This window comes from Malaclemys terrapin, chromosome 13, assembly GCF_027887155.1.
Source record: "Malaclemys terrapin pileata isolate rMalTer1 chromosome 13, rMalTer1.hap1, whole genome shotgun sequence".
Lineage (NCBI taxonomy): Eukaryota > Metazoa > Chordata > Testudines > Emydidae > Malaclemys > Malaclemys terrapin.
The window spans coordinates 11,839,057-11,859,839 of record NC_071517.1 but is presented as its reverse complement, the minus strand read 5'-3'; the positions used below and the strand labels follow the sequence as shown (position 1 = coordinate 11,859,839).

The window sequence follows — 20,783 nt, the reverse complement described above, 5'->3', positions numbered from 1 at the left end:
GTGCCATTAACCATAGGGTTACAGAGTTGCTCACTCTCTTTCTGCCCTAATGACTACTTAAGTATTTATCCACAGTGAAACAATCAATAGGCCAGAGAGAGAGAGAGAGAGAGAGAGAGAGAGAGAGAGAGAGAATGACTTTGTAGTCCAGTGCTCAGGGCATCCACTTAGGAGATGGGAGACCAAGGGTCCAGTTTCCCTGTTCCAGTCACTCTTACATTATTTAGCTTCAACGGGAGTTGTTATAAGAGGCCTACCACCCTGACTCTTTCCCCCTTTGTCCCCTAACTCATCCCACAAGAAACAACTTAGGCACCTAAGCCACCTGACTCTGAGAGGTTCCCATTTGTGGATCACTATGCAGAGCTAGGCACCTCCCTGGAGCCTGTATTTTGTCGCCCATCTCCGTGAGATAGGCGAAACTTGGCACACACCACACTCATCGACATCTCCCGTTGGCTAGCTTAGGCAGGGAGCCACCTAGTGTGCTGACTTTTGTGGATGACATTCTAAAGCACCTCTCTCCCCATGCATTTGTGTAGGGAGCCTACGCGCCTCAGTCAGGCTGTGTGGATAGCAGTACTGTTTCTGCGATTTTCTAAGCACTTCAAAGCGCACTGAGCATTGAGCACCCAGGTCTCTCGTGGATCCAGGCCTCTGTAAATGAGACGCCTCTCAACCAGTATGCAAGGAAGGGCCTAACTGAACTATTTCTTGGGTCAGTAGCTGCAAATCCCCTGTATTCTGGTTGGTAGGGACAATGCCACCACTTCAGCTTCACAAAATGGGCTAGTTTTATCCCCACTGAAAGAAGCAAACTGTGCCTCCCACCACCAGCCTTGGCTGTTGCACACAGAGTGTTGAGACAGTTTCACTTCCAAGGGTGACCTCTTTCCCTTTGGGAATTCCAACCAGGGAAGACCGCTTTAATCTGTGCTGGAACTTCATAGGAGACGGGACAAAAGGACAGTAGCAGGGATGCACTGAATTCAATGCAGTAGACATCTGCCCAAGTAACACTCCTCCCCAGCTGGTGCTCTCTAATAGGGGAGTTGTTTGTACTGGCTGAATGGGCCCCAGAAACCACAGCCTACTTCAGACATTTTCCATCACCAGGGGCCTGCCCAGTTTGCAGAAGCTGGCAAAGACTGGCCCTCTATGATAAGTCACGCTTGTCTCATAAATCGTGTCTGGCTAATCTCATCCTACAAACACTAGCTCCACATAAATTCAAGTTCGCTCCAAGCATGCAACCCGATCAGGCATTTTAAATGCTATTTCAATTATTCATGCTTATTTTCTACTTTATGCTTGCCTAAACCCTGTCCTAATGCCAACTTGTGTCCAAATACAGTATGCATTTTTTCCCTCTAGGGTTTGTTTAAAATAATACCCACTCTGACTCTCCCATAGAAGAGTATAAAAGGGAAAAAATGTAAAAATAAGTTTCACTTGCACACAAAGATGTCTCAGCAGATTAGGAGTACAAAGAGATTTGTATATAGTGAGTTATTGGCCATATCAAATATTAACACAGATTGTACAGTCCCTGAGACGTGATATCAAGTTGCCTAGTGCTTCTTAACTATCTATAGGTTCAGTCAGTTTCAGAGTACTGGGAGCTGTGGTTTAGTGGATTAGTCACAACAGGCCATTAATCTCTGCATCCTCAATTTTAATTCAGCCGTGAGCAAGCTGATTGAAAATCATTCTAACCATGTGACCAGACAAAGCTCCTAAGCAGTGTTCTCTAACCTACCTGAATCCCTGCAGCTGAGGTCACAGTTGAATGACACTATTCACAAAAAGCTCATCTTCCTTTTCTGCCCACTACCTAGCAAACCTGGGGCCAGTAAGGTCTGGCAGAGTCTTGTCTTGCCTAGTTTTAATTCTAACGCTGTCAACTAAGGTCTGATTTGGGAGGGTTGTTGTTTTAAATTTCATTTCAGTTTCTGTTCACAAAGCTTACTTTGTTTCCCTGACTGAAAACCCAACACACATTCCATTTAGGGAAAACGAATCTGTGGTGTTACATAGAGAAAACAGGATTCTAAATAAATGTACATCAAATGTGTGAATGTCTTTACAAGCAAGTGCCTATAAAATCTAAAATCAGGTATTCTGCACATACCACAGTGTACACAAAAGCTATGAGTAGCTCTACACTGCCGTCAGAAGGTGTGACTGCAGCACATGCAGCTAGATCAAAGCTAGCTCGAATAACAATAGCAGCAAAAACTCAACATGGGCAGCAGCTTTTCCACTACATACCCTCAGTCTGGGTGAGCAGGACTAGCATGTCTACTGGTGGTGCAATAAAACCTCCCAGCTGCAGTAGACATATTAAAAATAGTGTAGTGCTTCTTAAAAATGCAAAAGATCCCGTGTTACGTACTCCTTGTCTAGAAAGCCATGCCCCCTTTAATTACCATGAAACCATTGCACAGGCCACTGAGGGAGAGAAAAAATAAAAACAATGTTTTTGAAACTCCTTAAACTTTCCTAGAAGATTTATGTTCTAGGTCTTACATCCTGGAACCTCCCGGGCCTAGAATCCAGCTGAAGACAGAAGAACCTCTCTCCTGTTTCTAGACATAGATTTCAAGGCCAGAAGGGACCATTGTGATCATCTAGTCTGACCTCCTGTATCACAGACCACAGAACTTCCCAAAAATAATTCCTAGAACAGATCTTTTAGAAAAACATCCTATCTTGATTTAAAAACAGCCAGTGATGGAGAATCCACTGCCACCTTTGGTAAACTGTTCCAATGGGTTAAGTACTCCTCACTGTTAAAAATATTAGCCTCATTTCCAGTCTGAATTTGGCTAGCTTCAACTTCCAGCCACTGGATTGCACTATATCTTTTCCTGCTAGACTGAATAGCCCATTATCAAATTTTGTTCCCATTGTAGGTTCTTATAGACTTATGACATCGGGGGTCCTGAGATAGTCACGTGATCTCATCTTATCATCTGATGAGTAACGTACGGTCATCTAAGACATACTGCACTCATTGGCTCCCAATGGAATTATCTGGATATAGGTAAACCAATCACTGAAAGACAGACCTTTTAAGGGGGGGGGGGTTATATTCAATTGCAAATTACCTTGGTCTCAAATCTGAGCCACAGTTTTGTTTTCTCAGGGGCATTTTTTAAAAACAAACAAATGATGTTGAAGTTAGTGTTAAAGATGCCTTTTTTGTCATATTCAAGCAAAAGGATATATTTTAACTTTTAAAACATGAAGACACTGCCCTAGTTATAAGCAAAGGCAGGAGGGAGATAAAATTGGGAGTGCTAAGAATAACTGTGCCTGAACTATGCTTGCAAAATCTAGCCTTGCATAAAACTGGCATGAGGTTTTTACACCTAGAATATATAACTGTAACTAGATGCACAAATGCATGTTTGCCCAGCAACGTCAAGTGAGGTAAGTGCAAATTTTGCAGGCTCACAGTTTTGACAATCTGGCTGATAAATGTTTTATTTAAAAAAAAAAAAAAATTGAGATTACAATTTTGTTCATATTAACCACTACTATGTTACCTGTCATTTCTCTGCATTATAATTTTTTTGCTTTTTTTGTTTCTGGTACAGTCAAGAGAAAAATAGTATGTATTTCAGAGGTGGCTTCTATCAAATCAGGGTTAAACTACAGTTAATACATTTGTTTTAAAATTTTGAATGCACACCTGCTCCTGCCACATTAGTGATACTAGAATAGTCTAGATCAGGGGTCAGCAACGTTCGGCACGCGGGTCGCCAGGGTAAGCACCCTGGCGGGCCGGGCCAGTTTTATTTACCTGCTGACACAGCAGGTTCAGCCGATCGTGGCCCCCACTGGCCGCGGTTCGCCGTCCCGGGCCAATAGGGACGGCGAGAAGCAGCGCGGGCGAGCAATGTGCTGGCCGCGGCTTCTCGCTGCCCCCATTGGCCCGGAATGGCAAACCGCGGCCCCGCGCCGCTTCTCGCTGCCCCCATTGTCCTGGGACGGCGAACCGCGTCCAGTGTGGGCCGCGATCAGCCGAACCTGCCGCGTCAGCAGGCAAATAAAACTGGCCCGGCCCGCCAGGGTGCTTACCCTGGCGAGCTGTGTGCCGAACGTCGCCGATCCCTGGTCTAGATCTTCACCTTACCTGATATGGAATCCAGAATTTACTTTGTTTAATCAAAGTATAAAAGTTGATCAAACTACTGAAGTTCCGCAGAAAGGATGGTGCAAATTCCTTCTCACATCAAATCATAGAAGTGTAGAACTGGAAGGGACCTCAATAGGTCATCTAGTCCAACCCCCTGCATTCAAGGTAGGACTATGTAATAACTAGATGATTCCTGACAGGTGTTTGTCTAACTTGTTCTTAAAAACCTCCAATGACGGAGATCCCACAACTTCCCTAGGCAACTTGTTCCAGTGCTTAACTACCCTGACAGTTAGAAAGCTTTTCCTAATGTCCAACCTAAACTTCCCTTGCTGCAATTTAAGCCCATTGCTTCTTGTCCTAACCTCAGAGGTTAAGGAGAACAAGTTTTCACCCTCCTCCTTATAACAATCTTTTACGTACTTGAACACCCCCCTCAGTTTTCTCAACTCCAGTCTAAACAAAGCCAATTTTTTCAATCTTTACTCATAGGTCATATTTTTATTGCTCTCCACTGGACTTTCTCCAATTTATCCACATCTTTCCTGAAATGTGGCACCCAGAACTGGACACGATACTCCAGCTGAGGCCTCATCAGCATGGAATAGAGTACAAGAATTACTTCTCATGTCTTCCCAAAATGAGCACTTCAAAAGAATTTAGATTATTTATAATTATGTTTATTGTTCTTAGGCCTCGATACAGCACAGCACTTAAGCATGTGCTTAAGTACCATCAACTTCAATGTGAATTAAGCATATGCTTAAGTGTTCTGCTGTTTCCAGGGAGTTAGTGTTGGCACAATAAAAGGTAGATGAAGATAACTGTGTTTTTAGGATGCTAGCATGAAAAACTCACTCAAGGCTACCTATTAAAAATAAATCACATTATTTATTACTCTATTTTGCATCCCATTCTTCACCAAGTTAAATACCTGTGACTCTAGGGCAAAGGCACAATTACATGAGAAGTCTAGACTGGCAAAGATGTATTGCTAACAACTAGCAAGGAGAGTGCCAGAAGGGTACTGAGGATAAAAAATATCCACCTGCAGGTAACTTAAATTCTGTCTGCAATTACTAACTGCCACATGGCACCCTCAGGTTGATCTGAGCAGAGTGGAGAAGTCTGTGGAGTCTTTGTAGATCACACTTTTTTCCAGCAGGAATGAAAACATATTAAAACAATGAGAAATTGCCCTTAAAAAGTGTGAAGAGTATAGTAAGAGTTATTCAAAAGGAAAATTAGATGAATATACTGGAAAATGGCTACTAGGAAATGTAGATATCATGGGTGAAATCCAGGCCATAGCGAAGTCAATGGGCAAAACTCCAAATGCCATTGGCTTCAAGGTGATCAACATTTCACCCTGGAATATTAATTCACATTCATGTGCATGGAACCTCTGGTGAGTATATCGATATCTAAGGGAATCTGTTGGTCAGCAGGTACAATGTTAATGGAACAAAGACTGGAAGAGAATAATTTAGGGGCTGATTCTCTAGAATCATGTACATTCTGCTGTCATTTACATCAGTGCAAAGGAAGAGTCAAACACGATCAAATCTTAATGGTGATGGCTTAAATGGAATTTTAAATGATGCATAAACTTTGTACATGCTCCCCCCGCCCCCAACAGGAGCGAATGTCACCTTAATAGCTCTTGGTCTACATCAGGGGGCAGGGGCGGATGTAGCCTCCCAATTCAATGGGTGCACTGACCTCACACTTCTTCCTCTCATCCCATTCCTTCCCTCTTCCTACCAGCTCAAGGTTTCTGAGTGGGGGGAAGGATTTTAGGGTCTGTCTCCATCCCACATCCAGCTCTGCTCCCCTCTCTGTCCCACAACCACTCTCTGAGTCCCTGGGAAGGAGATGCCATCGCAACCTGGAGTGGGCAGAAGCCCACAGACCGGGATGACCTGCCCAACTCCAGTGGCACAGGCTGCCCCTCAACCTGTCCGTTCACTCGCACCACAGCTCCCTGCCCCATCACACCGAACAAGGAGAACAGACTGGCTTGCCCCACCCCGCATCATTACTCCTCCCTGCTGGCTCCAGGCTTTGCAATGGTCCCCAGCACAGCTGCCCTGGTTCCAGCAGATGGAGCAGGCCCCAGGTGTTGGCCACGCTAGGCACTCCCTCTCAGCAGGGCTGCTCCTTCCCACACCCAGCTAGCTTGAGGCTTCCCACAGTGCCCCGGCATCATTTTGTGAGCTCACCTGGGGCAAACTGCCCCTTTTGTCCCCTTCCCCGATCTGGGCAGCTCTGCCTACATGAGTGCATATCCGGGGATGATTTCCCCAGCTACGGCCGCCACTGATCAGGGGAATCAAAATCAAGATAAACCAAATTTAATTAAATATTAATGGGCCTAATTCATACTTCAGCCCTACATTAGAGTAACTTAATTGACATCAGTATAAACTGGTGTAACAGAGAGGAGAATCAAGCTCTAATGACTGCAATTATATTTGTGCAATATGAGACCTGCACTAATGCTGAGGTTTTCCATACCCAAGAGACAGTCATAATCCCTCATGATTTCTAGAATGCATTCTGACCAGGTGTTTTTCTAAATGATTTTCGAGCAGCTAAGGTATTATTTTTCACCCAGCAGAATGGACAGATTCATTCAGCTGTAATAGATAAAAATGTACATTTCAGTGCAGAGGAAGGAAAGAGAGATGGGAATGAGATCTGTGATAGAAGAAAATAGCCCTCACTCCCCATTACCTTGCACCTTGTGCATTTACACCTGTACAAAACAGAGCAAGCTGCTACTGTTCTGGGAGCATTATACACCCACTTGGCACTATACCACCTAGGTACAAGACAGTGTAAATTCAGGCCCAACATGAGAGCGACCCTCAGGACTGTAGGGGGCAGAGGTTCCCCCGAATCCCCTCCAGACCCCATTTCTAGTCATTTATCGTGTCCTCACCCACAGTTCCTAGCACGAGGGGTTCTCGGAACAAAACAGACAAATGAAAGATCCTCTCATTCCCTTACGAGAGCTGAAAATGTGAGTGAAAACAAAGAAAGACAAAAGTGGCTGGTGTCTCAGGCAGTCTTTCCGGATTTGGCCCTTTGGGCTCAGTCCATCAATGGGTCCATTGTCTTTTAGTGGGGTCTACCTCCAGCCCCTCTGTCACGGAGTCACCGGGCAATGCTCTGGAACTATTCCATATGAAGCCAGTCAGCACGTTAGGGGAGCCTCCTCTCTCTCTAAGCATACTGTCTCCAGGGCAAAAGCTTACACTGCTTCGACCTTCCTGGGTCTGACCTCAGAGCATTCAGCATCCCCTTCTCACACCGTGCGCTTCCCACAGCGAGTCCGCACAGGAGGGGCTCTTGGGGAAGCCAGTGAGCCCTGCACCCCAACTCCGCAATCAGACGTGACTCTCAGCCAGCCATTAAAACAGAAGATGCATTAGACGACAGGAACACAGTCCAAAACAGAGCTTGTAGGTACAGGATACAGGACCCTTAAGTCAAGTCCATCTTAGAGGCAGGGAGGCCAGGCCCTGGGTCTGGGCCTCCTTCTCTTTCACCAGCCAGCTCCAAACTGAAACCCCCTCCAGCCCCTCCTGTGGCCTTTGTCTCTTTCCTGGGCCAGGAGGCAACCTGATCTCTTTGTTCTCCAACACCTGCAGTTGGCACCTTTACAGGGGAAGGGCCCAGGCCATCAGTTGCCAGGAGACAGGGTGTCAGACATTCTCTATACAGAAGTATCACACTGGCCCTCTAAGGCTCTGCAACAATCACACACCCTTATCCCACCACCTAGATACTTAAGAAAGGCATAGGGGAAACTGAGGCACCCACACAGTGTTCAGAGAAAACATTAAGAACATTCCCACTTCGTCACACCCTCCTCTTCGGGTGTGCTGCTTTGCAGCTGGTCTGTGCAGCTTCAGGAGTGGTGAGGCCTGTGATGGTTTTCCTCTTGGCTGACTTTATCTGCTGTCAGCGGTCTCGGAGGTGGAGCAGTCCTTCTACCATTCACTGACCGTTCCTGTGGCAAGTTTTCCCTTTTTAAACAACCCCGCACTGCCCCTGCAGAACAAGCCTTGCAGGTGCACCTCATTAGTGCTGAATTGGCCCAGAGGAGCTCGTTAGTCTCCTCACCACCAGAGCGAGAGCCTGTCCCTTCACAAAGCCCAATATAATGAGAGCGCTTAACCCAACTATGTGGTGCACAAGACAAAGGGATGAGTTCTAGCAAACAGGCACCAATTTGAAGGTCAACCTAATAAGAGTTAGATTTATCATCTATTTGATCTGTTCCAGGTTCTCAAAAGCCTTTGGAATTATTAGTTTAACACAAGGCACAAATAAAAGAAAGCAAATGATATTTGGCGAGTAATAAGTCAAGCTCCAGTAAACCTATGGAAAGGCCAGAGGCTAAGAGCAAGAGGAGAGAATGCGATCACATTCAAATTGCCCTGCTAGGCCTCAAGCGCTGAAAGTTTTAAAGGTACCATGTTTTGGTAAGTAGCAAGGCCAAGGAGTTCAGGGACTTTTCTCTTCTATGTAAGCTGTCCCTACACAGGGCAGTGGCCCTAGAAACCTTCCACCACAGGCGTGCAGTTTGCCTCATGCTATAGAGGCCAAAATTAAGTCTGCTAACCTGCAGATTTCAGGGACTCCATTAGAAGATGAGGGCTCTTTGCCACAGCACAGGCCAGGACCCTTGGCTTTCTGAGTCCTCTTGACAGCTTAGCTCCTTCAGCCCCTGTACCGCGAGAGACCCCTCAGCTGTTGGCTGCCCCAAATCCTCCCTAGAGGGGGCAGGGCCACCCAGAGGATTCAGGGGGCCTAGGGCAAAGCAGGGGAGCTGCGGCGCTTGTACTCACCCAGCGGTGGTCCGGGTCTTCAGCTGCAGGGGGACCCTTCAGTCGTGCCGTGTCTTCGGCAGCACTGAAGGACCCGACACCGAAATGCCGCCGAAAACCCAGCGTGACTGAAGGGCCCCCCACCGCCAAAATGCCACTGATGACCTGGACCGCCGCCGGGCCAGGGCTCGCGGGGCCCCTGCAGGGCCCAGGGCAAATTGCCCCACTTCCCTCCCTCCCCCCGACGGCCCTGGGAGGGGGAGGGGGAGTTCATAGAGTGGTGCGGGAAGCCACACAAATTACTGCAGGTTCACTTGGCAGTAACTAGCATTGTTTTGCCCTGCAGATTGCACCTCCACCCTTTTCACCCCCCAATGGTGATGCTTTCCCAGATTCCACGCCATCACCAATCAGTTGCTGGAGTGCAGGCTCCCCTCCACTCACAGAAACAAAGGGCAACACTGGAACATTAGAACTACAAACTAAGGACTAGGGCCTGTAATTCTCTGAAGCCATTTTCATGAGGGTGTTAAAGAGCTAATATAGCGGTTTGGTCTTAGGCCCCAATTCTGACCCTTACAGTGGATGGGCAAACTCCTGGCACCTGCGTGAAGAACCACTGAATTCAACAGGGCTGTGTCTGTGCACAATCAGCAACAGAATCAGGGCCCAGGGCTAACCCAATAGATGGAAGGGGTGGGAGAAGCTGAGGAGAGAGAAAATGCACAACAGTTTAACAACATTTAAGGATCAACGTCTAACATCCCTGTTGGGTGACCCTGGGCAAGTCATTACACCTCTGGGCCTTATTGTCCCCCATTCTGCAGATGCGGAAACTGATCCTTACCTTCCTTGCTTAGTGCTTTGAAATCTAAGGAGAAAAGTTTACATGAGAGCTAAGTATTTATTAATACAAGACTTGTTTTGTTCATAACTTACCTAACTGGGTGTTGATGGACCCATATCCTACAGTCCTCACTCAGACAAAACTCATGTAGAAATCACAGGGAGTTCTTCAGACTTCCCTATTCAGGGAAAGATTAGGACCCATATGTTTGGAGACTTCAGTCATTCAGAATCTCTTACAGGGGAGGGATAGCTCAGTGGTTTGAGCACTGGCCTGCTAAACCCAGGGTTGTGAGTTCAATCCTGAAGGGGGCCCCTTAGGGATCTGGGGCAAAAATCAGTACTTGGTCCTGCTTGTGAAGGCAGGGGGCTGGACTCAATGACCTTTCAAGGTCCCTTCCAGTTCTAGGAGATGGGATATCTCCATTAATTTATAATTTATTATTTTATCTTCCTCCTGGCAACTACACTTCTCCCTTCTGTAATTTAAAACCGCAGTTTCCCAGGTAATAAATAATATAATTCACATGCGAAGGAGATGGATTTCCTCTCACATAAGGACAAATGACTCACTGTCCACCAAACCTCATTTTCAGGTGGCTCTGTGATAAAATGTATCTTTCCTATTCAACATTTGAATGTTGGCCTTCAGAGAGCGCAGAGGACAATCTATTTCCTTTTGCCACCATGTGTAGCAAGCACAGATCAAGGCTCTCTCCAGTGGCCAGATCATGTCACCTCGCCAAAGGAGTGACTCTACGTGGGGAAATTCCTTCAGTTACTCACCTAAATAACTCGTTGGGAGTGCAGGTATGGTTTGCCAAAAGGCATGCCCATTCCACCTCTGCTTCAGATCCCACAGCTGTCCACACACTCATGCACCCAAGGGGTTAGGCGCCCTGTACTACTTCCTCGCCCTCTCTCCCCGCACTGGTATGACAGGTGCTACAGAAGCCCTGTTATCCTAGTCTCTCGACATAAGACTGGAGCAAACCCGGATATTATGAAAGTTCATAGTGGGAAGGGTCAGCAATAAATTCAGCAAGAAATTGCCTGCAAATCTGCAAGGAGGAAGATGTCACATAAGGTGGCTCAATCTATCCCCTTGGACAGACACTGCTCCCAAACGTTACCGATACAAAGTGGCTTCAGCGGAAAGGAAGAATAATGCTGCTTAGTTTCCTCTTTCTTCTTGCATGTGCTTACTGGGCACTTTGGGCCAATAACTGCACACTTTTTCCTCTACTCCACACCTAAAAGTTTGACAACATGACCCCATATCAGGATAAATATACTGCACACCAGGGGTTGATCATGTAATCTGCTGACACCTCTTGCAAAGTGCTGATCATCTTGAACTCCCATGGAAGAAGTGCAAATGGGCAATGATTGTTGAGTAAAGGCAAATACTTTTAAAAAGGGCTCTGCCATGCACAGCAACTTGCCAGATATGGGCCAGTTTCTCCTTTACCCCAAAACCACTTTCCATCATTATAGCATTGCCAAGGGGTTTTATAAAGTGGGTGTGAATGTCATTCTATATAGCCTCAAGCTTCCTCTAACTGACATGTCAACAATTAAGCACCTGGGTTTAAGAAGAAATTTTCCCCATTGGCATGTTACTGCCCAGTTAACCAGTGTGGGGGACTTACACTTGTCTCTGAAGCATCCAGTACTGGCCACAGGTCACAGACAGGATACTAGATTAGATGGACTAGTAGTTTAATATGATACAGCGATTCCTATAATAATTAATATCTGCCTTTAGCTCATTCCACTGGAGGACCTCAAACCATTTCATAATCAGTAATTAAATCTCACAACATCCCCGTAAGATGGCTAAATCAGCAAGAATGCTATTATCTGTGTCGTTACATTAGAACTAGATGTTCTCTTACTTTGGGTTAGTTTCTAAACAGTAAATCCCACTGGAAGATGCCACTGCCAGAACTTATAAGGAACATCATTCCTTTTTTATTTTCTATTTATTGTTACCATTACCGTTCGTCTACCATAATGGAATTTTGTTTGCTAGCTAGAATTCTTGATTGTCGACAACCACTTTTTAGTATGGTTACGTTTGCACTGGAATGCCATCAAGCAATGGAAACATAACCACACTAAAAGCAGAAACAATGAATCTGAACAGTCCATTTAAATCCGTTACTTCTACTTTCTACTCCTCCAAACGTCGACTATAAATAGAATAAAAAAGGGATGGGAGCAAGATAATCAATTTATCCCCGTATATCAAAGGGTCGCCATAACTATGACTCTTACCCAGCTCGGACCATGGCACAAAGGTTGTAGTAAGTATACGATAAAACAAATATCTACAACTTTTCTATCAGCAGTCATGTTCCAAAGGTACTATAAGGCCTGGACACTACAGCGATTGCAAGGCCATCTAAAAAACTATTAGCATAGGATCCAAAGAGCCAAGGGTAGGGCAGCTCTGATTACAAGACAAAAATGCAAGCAGGCTTAATTTGTGATATCCAAAGAGAAGAGTTTAGTTAGTTTATTAAGATCCTGACAAACAAAAGGACTCTCAATAGATTTTTTTCCTTTTTGGACAAGAACTAACATGGTGGTCTGCTATTTCCATTTACACCATGAAAGAGGTTCACTTCCTGCCAAAAGAATGTTAGTCATCAACGGGTCCGCAATGATGCATAGCTTAAGCTACAAAAAGCATCCGTTTCCCAACCTTTAAGTAGCAGTAATGTACAATAACACTTTGCCAATCACACAGGAGTATTTGAAACACTAGTTTTATGGTAAGCATGTACTCCCTGTTCATTGGTGTACAGGTAATATTCATGATGCAAAAGCAAAGCTATCCACCATTTAAATCCTTGATTTAACATCTAGGTTGTTTGCTAAAGATATTATGATTGAAACCATTTGTGGAATCTCAAGAACAAAACTAGAGAAACTAGCATCAGTTGAATTTGAAAACAACTGTATCTTAGAGTCAAGAGTGTCTTCTACATCTATGATCACTTTCAGGCCCTTCAAGTGGGAAGCACTGATTATTATTTTAATTTTGTCTTGCAGGCTTGGTGTCTAGTTCAGATTCATTAACAACGAGACTGCACAGCAAGGCCAAAAGATACATACAGCTTTAGGAACAGCAGATTTTAATCATGGTTGTTTGTGAAACAATAGCAGAGATTACAGCTCTCCCCCTTCAGGTTTATTTGTCCAATAGAAAACAGTTTGTTATAACATTTACAAAATTATTCATAAACTTCGCTTTCCCATATACTCACACCAGCAAAAAAATAAGTACATAATTTTACCAACTATTTGGTCATGTGTTGTAGCTGGCAAGCTAATGAAACAAATAGGATAGCTGAAAATATAAAAAGGACATGAAAATATTTATAACGGACTACAAGGCCATTTCAGTAGCATTTAAAAAACACGAGCAACTGAACACCCTTTGAAAGGCATGAAATATCTGTGGCACTTCCAACATGAGGAGGCATTCAAAACATTTAGAGCACCAGAGGAAGAGCGTCAAATCATACAACTAGTTCCAAACTGAAAGTCTTAGGAACTGAAAGCCCTTCCTAATCCCTGCAAACATCTGGCCTCAATCCTTCAGTCTGATACGAACTGAAAGCCCCAAGTCAATGCAGTTTTCCCACTAACTTCAATGGACTTCACACAAGGCTAAGGGCCTGCCCACACACTTTAGTTTACAGGACTGGAACCCAAGAGGACAAGAGGCCGTCATACACAGGATGCCAAAAGCTCTAAGCCATTTATCATACCAAACTATTGGCTGTATAGTCCCATATATCATTATGTCTAATGATGGCACATCAGTTGCATGTCCCCTCATGTATGCATAGTTCTTTCTCCTGGAACCTTACACTGTTTAGTTATCAGTAGCCTTCTGCAGTCACCAAAATCATGAGAAAAATCCACTTTTGTAGAAATATCTGAGTAATTAAATGTCCATAGTTTTTGGTCCTGAACTACTGATGTACAAAGCAGCAATAGCAACTAATAGACGGAACTCTCTCCTCTCACCTACCTGACTTCTACAACATTGAAACTCCACTGACTACAACTGACTTACTTCTGCAGTATACTGGTGTGGGACAGCAGTATCAGCCCCTATAACTTTAGGTGCTCAAATATAGGCCTGGAAAGGGGGTGAGCCAAGTAGGCTTTGTGTTCTCTTTGTGCTTCCCAAATCCTGGGGCCATCCAAAAGCTACTTCCACCCCCAGCACAATTCAGAGCACCTTAAAAGCTATTCTGCATTATAGCAGCTGGTAACCACCCCTAAGAGACCGTAACACCAGTTAAAGATCAGATGGCATGCAGCAGTGTTCCAACACACCCTCTCTCACCTCCAGCCACACCCTCAATACCAGGGGAGACTATCAGTTTTAGACCACCAAGGAATTCCTCCATGTGGGAAGCCTTAGCTGCCTGCTGAACTGGTGGAAAGAGGTCATACATGTCTGGACAACAGCAAGGATGAGACTATTCTCCGATAAGAGAATAGGAAAGATCATTTATATCTCAAATATTGTGACAGGCAGCTTTAATTTTGGTAGCATGTTAGTGGTGTTCCAGATAAGGAAACAGAGTTTGGGGGACTGCATGCATTTCATTTATATGAGCTTCTCATTGACCACACAATCACAGTATGCCACGAAGAACCTGAGCATCCAAGTTCCACAAACTTTTCTATTGAAAGAGAGCTTGTTTAAGCAGAAACCTGAACATTAAATGCACGTGACAACTTACATTTAAAAAAAAAAAAAAAATTGAACATACTGCAAAGGTTTGAAAAGAGCGTCTTCTATTACACTTGGCTGGCAAATGTCTAAAATCATGAGAACATTACACAAGGTTTATGTAAGTGACTGTAGAAGCAAATGTGGCAGCCATTATGTGAGCAACATCCCACCCATAGCTGTGAACATTGCAGCTAATTAATCTACAGTGATATTACACGGGAAGGGAATTTTGGCCGTGATAGCACAGACCATAATCCCCTTGCCTTTTACTCAGTGTCAGGATTATCTGCAACTCCCTTGAAATAGCAGCCAGAAGGGATCTTATTTTAACATCCTGTCTAAAGGACGACATCTCCATTGGCACAACATTCTGTCAATGCCATACTATAGCATCATTATAAAGGACATGAACCTATAAGATCTTATGAATCAGACATAGACACTATTCACAAAAGCATTAGAAATGCACCAGTGTATTTTTTTTAAAGAGGGTTTTCATTCCCTTCTATAGAGTTAAAATGATTTTCTTGTTTCAATTAGCCTGTTCTTATTTATCATTCACGCAATCAAAGCTCGGTTCTCTTTTTAAACAGCTTCAAGCAGCCAAAATCATAATTCAGTGTTTGTAGAAAATAAAAACATCTAGCTTAAGAACATGTTCAAACAAATATACTGGTTTTGAAATAAATGTCACTAAATCAAATTTATATAAAAACACAATTGTTTTACTTCTGCCTTCCAGTACCATTCTTCCCAGACCAACTCAACATATCATTAACTGAGGCACAGATAGTTAACTGATGAATGAGGAACATTAGGTGGAAGGTGACTGATGCAATAAGAATTCATTCTTTTAAAAAAAAAATATCGGTACTTCTTTTAGTAAACGAAACTCTGTTTCCTTATCTGGAACACCACTAACATGCTACCAAAATTAAAGCTGCCTGTCACAATATTTGAGATCTAAATGATGTTTCCTATTAGTCTTCCTTTCCCAATCTACTCAAACTGTCACATGGGAGGGAGGAGGTTAGGACATCAGAAAGTGGCAAGCATGTGTAAAGACTGCAATCTTCATGTTAAACATGAAATAGAAGTGCATAACTGGATAAGAAGCTATATTCAGTACAAGTTATATTTTGATACGCATACAAAAGACTGCCCGAAATAATGTTTCATATATTTTCAGCCAGACATTTTTATTATGTTTATTAATATAACCAGTCAACAGATGGGGTAAGGAAACCTAGCTTTCCATATACAGCTGATAACCAATGATGTCACTTTGAATTGTAGCCTCTGGTTACGTATCAACTATGTTAAACAGGGCCCGATCCAACACTTATTGAAGTTAATGGAAAGACACACACAGATTTAAATGGACTTTGAATCAGGCCCTCAATAAGTGCAAGTGAAAGATACAGGTATACAACACCAATAGAAAAACCACAGTCTCATATTCCATTACTAAAATAACTGTTCCAAAAAAATGCTATAGTTAATTTTAAAATAATTTACTTTTGTAATTTGCAAGAAATGTATTTATAGAGCACTTTCCTCGGTTAGTTTCTTTTTGTGATTACCATGCTGACTGCACGACAGGCTAAAAATATAAGGTTCTGGAATAACCTGGAATATAAAGTTCTGGAATACATGTTAATTTGGGACAAGTCTCCACAGGATTCAAAGCCTTCTTGAACCTCAAGCACTATCAAACGATCGCTATATACGCTTCCTTAATATGCTACAGAGCGTAGTGCAAAAAAAAAAAAAAAAAAGCGACGCGAGGGGGGGAGGGGGGGAGGGCGGAGAGAAATGAAGCATTAATGCCAAGCAGATACAGGCAGATCTTAATCCCTCTTTCTGAGATGACAAGTACTAAGAAGCCATGAAAAATGAGGATTCCTGGGGGAAACATATATGGAACTGAAGGCTAAATGTATGTAAACATCCTGTATGAGGTTAAAGCAAACGATCTGAGGCCACACAGCAAAAAGCCTGTGGTTCACTGTATTCCTTAAAAAATAAAGGATGGATATCAGACTGTTCTCAATGCTAGAGGGAGATGGAGAGCCAAAAAAGAGCCCTGCAAGACTTATCCCACTCAGTTTCAGAAGCAGGGTTTTGGTTTGGGTGACAGTGGGTGGCGCTGAGATCTGGGGATACTATCCCTGTGACCATCTCAAGACGTTAATCTTCGAGGTGACAAGAATCTTCCTCCTTCCCATGCTCACACCAAGGAGTTCATTATTCCATTGCTGTTATTTTTAAAGATGACGTCTAATTTGAAAAGTGCTAGACAGCTGGCGAATCACACTGGGTTAGACAGCAAAGTGTGAGGCTTGGATGAAAGAGGCAGTGCGGGTGGGGGGGTCATGCCATTCTAAGGAGTGAGAGGGTGGGTTACCCGGATGGCACATATGACAGTGGATTAGCCCAAGGGCAGTCTGAGATACTACCAGTATGAGAGGACCTATCACCCAGATGCAGAGGGTGCCAATCTAAATGCCAGTGGTACCAATGCAGGGGAAAGGGGTTGGATTACTCAGGAGGCTGAGGTAGGCACTACCAGACCAGGGGCAAGAGGAGAGGTGAGGCAGGTGCAGATCATGCAAAATGATGTAGATACTGCCAATGTGGGGAGGGGAGGTGGTTAGTGCAGGTGATGACAATCCAGCAGTTGAGAAGCCAGATTAGACCAGGGACTGGTGCAGGGAGTGCCAGTTGCTACAAGGACTGGTAGTGTGAGTTGGTGCAGATGCTGATGGTCACTGGGGAGCTGCAAGTTTTGCTAAGCTCTCCTGGCTCTGCACTGAGGCCCAGTGGGATCTCCCTCCCTGAAATGGAATAGCCGATGCTGTCAGAGTTCCCATTCACAGGTTTATGCAATGACTCCAGGGCAGAGGCAGCCTGCAGGGAAGAGAAGCAGATAAGGCAGCTTGGATCCCCCTGGTACCATCCCAAACTAGAAAACTGGCTGGCTCCCCCACAGTTGCTCCTGGAATATAATTACTCCAGCATGACTGACCTGACAAATTAACGAGCTAGCCAGGGCTTTTGAAGTAGAAAAGAGTGTTTTCCCCAAGAATAAATTGCTCTAATCCTTAACACTAGATACCCTGCCATGCCTATTCATTAATTGGACAGGCTCTGGTGACAACTGAAATTACCTGACTTCTGCAGAATGGTAGAAATCTTTGCAACCTTGAAACGGAAGAGTCTGAAACAGGATTCCCAGCCACACTGTTGTTTGGGGTTTTGTTTTGTTTTTAAATCCTTTTACAGCACACACACACACACACTCACACACTGTAAACACACTGCTCACTACCATTCTTTCTTTTGCAACCCCTAAAAAACGTGGCACACCAGAACATGAGAACTGTGCCAGTGAACTGCAATCCTTTTAAAACCCCCAGATCAACCGAGTTTTAGCTCTGTAAAAGCCCTGACATGCTGGGATTACTGTAGCAATGTAGCAATTAATTATTGCAATCACTGTGTGTTAGGAATGACTACCAGTGTACTACCAAATCACTGCAATTAATTATTGCAACCAATGCACCGTAATTAATGCACTATCAGAGTAGAGTGGGGCAAAAGGCACCTAACGAATCTCTTAAACTAATTTAGCCACGATTAGCACTGCTATTTTTTATTTTATTTTTTTATTTTTTATTTCTCGCACTTCTACGGACGGCGAACCCCGAATACACTGCTGATATTCCCCCCCCCCCTTACATGTTCGCTGCGTACCTGAAATGCAGACGATGAAATTGGCTTGCAGAAGAAAAAGCACCTCCCAAACAATTTCCATCCTCCGATTCTCATGCCAAGTGCATCCCTCGGCGAAAAGAAATAACAAAGATCAATATCGCACTTTGAACGATTCCAGCAAATCTCCTTTCGGACTTGCAGACTGTATTCCCCAGATGTGCTGACAACACATGTCCGAGCTCTCTCTCTGCACGGCTCAAGCGAGATCCCTTCCCTTCCTTCGCCCTCCAAAGAAGACCAAGAAGGCGGCAACCACCAGCCCTGGGCTCTTCCTCCAGGAGTGAGACAAAAATCCACCAGATCTCCCAACAAGACATAGACAACAAACGCCAGCTGATCCGGTCCGGAGAGTCTCTATTCCAAGGAAGCCAGCTGCAAGTTACCCCCGAACTCTGCACGACTCACCGGGGCACTGCCACAAAGCCCCATGCCGGGGGAGGAGGGTGGGTTTCCTCTCCTGTTTCTACAAAGTGATCAGAAGAAGATTAATACACGTTGCTACGCATGAGACCCCCCCATGCGTGTTATTTCACGTACATAACACGAACTAGAAAACACAATATCATAGCCCAGGTCTCCTTCCAAAACGCTTCGGCTCCTGTAATTCCCCTTCAAGCAAACGAGATTTTCCGCAATGCAACTGCAGGGGTCGTTCTTCCCACGTCTACGGATTTCCCCTCGCCTTGTTTCCAAGTTAGAGGGGAAATCATGTCGGGGGAGAAATAAAAAGAGTGGAGGGGTTCGCCTCCAATCTCTGATTTGCGTTTACCAGTTTGTTCGGGTTAATGAACCCTCCGACGCACCCAGCGAAGAAACAACGCAGCTCGGTAGGGTTTCAATTTATTTTAAATACATACGCGCGCCCCAAATGAAAACCTGCCCTTTAGGTCTCCGCGGAGAAAGGGCAAGCAGCGGTGGGGTGCAGCTGTGTGCAATGACCTGGCCGGTTAATCGGCTGCCAACGGGCCGCGGGAAACATGCGACTGTATTTTAAAACTTAGTTAAAAACAAACAAGTTTGCACAGGTTGGGGTGCGGCGATGGGACAGGAGGAGCCAGCCAAGAGTTAGCAAAAAGTAGTTGCATTGCAGGGCGTATATAATTGCTTTCCTGAACCCACATTACTTCCACGCAATTCCTCCTCCTCCTCCCTTATACAAATACACAATGTTAATGCAACCTTTTACTTACCCCGCAGAAACGTCCGTCTTTTCCCCCTCAGCTCATGGGGGATTGGCACGCCTGCCTGCAGTCCCCCAAAAGAAAGAGGTCAAGCTCCAAGCCGCTTGCTGCAGCCCCCTGGGCAGAACTTACAGCCCAATCACGCTGCTGTTAGGGGTGGGGAGCCTTCTCGCGCACGGGAATCTTTTGCTTTGGGCTCCAGGATGCTCCCAGCCTGCGATGCTCGCAACGGAGCTCACAGGAGCTTGGCGAGGCAGCGCGCGCGCGCCCGGGCGCGAGCCGGCGGGGGCAGCGTTCCACCGGGGAGGCGGCGCGCGAGGAAGCGGCCGCAGCTGCAGAAGGGGCCGCCCCAGGTTAGCAGCTAGGGCTGGAATAGCTCGGGGGAAAAGGCCATAGGAGTTAATCACTGCTGCAACCTCGGCTTTTTGTACGGCCCAGTCCAAAAGCGTCTTCACACTTTATTTTAAAATATGTACTAGTTGGTGTTGCAAAATAAATAACTACACGAACAATAGTGTCACCGTGCTTTATTGGGGAAGGGCAGGGCGGGGCGGGAAATGGAGGCAGTGTTAAAATCGGAGCGGGGGGGGGGGGAGAAAGCAATTTAATATAGATTCTGGGAGACTGAGGATGCATGAGGCGGTGTTTGGGTTATATATGAAGCGGCAAACGAAGGGCAGGTGCGCAGGAGTGATATTGCATTAGGCTTCCGCCTACCTTTGATGCACGCATGATGGATTGATCATAGGGTGAGGGAAGGAAGTGGGCTTTAGGTGATAAACAGAAAATCCCAGCTCAGGACAGGTGCGCAGAGGTGATATTGCAAATGCTCCAGCTGAGGATGCTTATAGAGAGAGAATAGAAAGGGTGGGGGAAGAGAAGGGACGGGCAGCTTTGAGTTAGAAATCCTAAATTGGGGCAGGTGTGCAGAGGTGATATTGCAAATATTTCAGCTGAGGAGCCATGCATAATAGATTCAGCATAGGGTTGGGGGTTATAAATAGAGCGCCAAGCGCAGGGCATGCCTGTAAAATAGAACTTTGCTCACATTTGAATAGCAAACGGAGCATGTCTAGATCCCAGACTGGGGTAGGGTGGAGTTTTTGGGCAAGAGTTTTCAAAGCTCAGGTAGAAGGTTACTTGCATGGGCTCTTAATCAGACAAGACTGATCAATTCAGAATCACCGTGTCTGCGTTCAATAGCGATCAAGCTGGTTTACTGCGTGCAGTTC

The 20,783-nt window shown here is 45.0% G+C and overlaps 1 protein-coding gene across 1 annotated transcript in view; it reads right to left on the bottom strand.

The window, feature by feature from the left end:
• The window catches only part of CA10 (carbonic anhydrase 10), a 332,189-nt gene extending 312,366 nt beyond the window's left edge, over positions 1-19,823 (bottom strand). The window contains exons 1-2 of the mRNA XM_054046565.1: positions 19,561-19,823; positions 18,350-18,833 (exon numbers count right to left, since the gene is read on the bottom strand). Of these exons, the coding sequence (XP_053902540.1) occupies positions 18,350-18,410 (61 nt within the window). The 5' untranslated portion in view covers positions 18,411-18,833; positions 19,561-19,823. The remainder of the gene's footprint in view (positions 1-18,349; positions 18,834-19,560) is intronic.
• Positions 19,824-20,783: the final 960 nt, after the last annotated feature.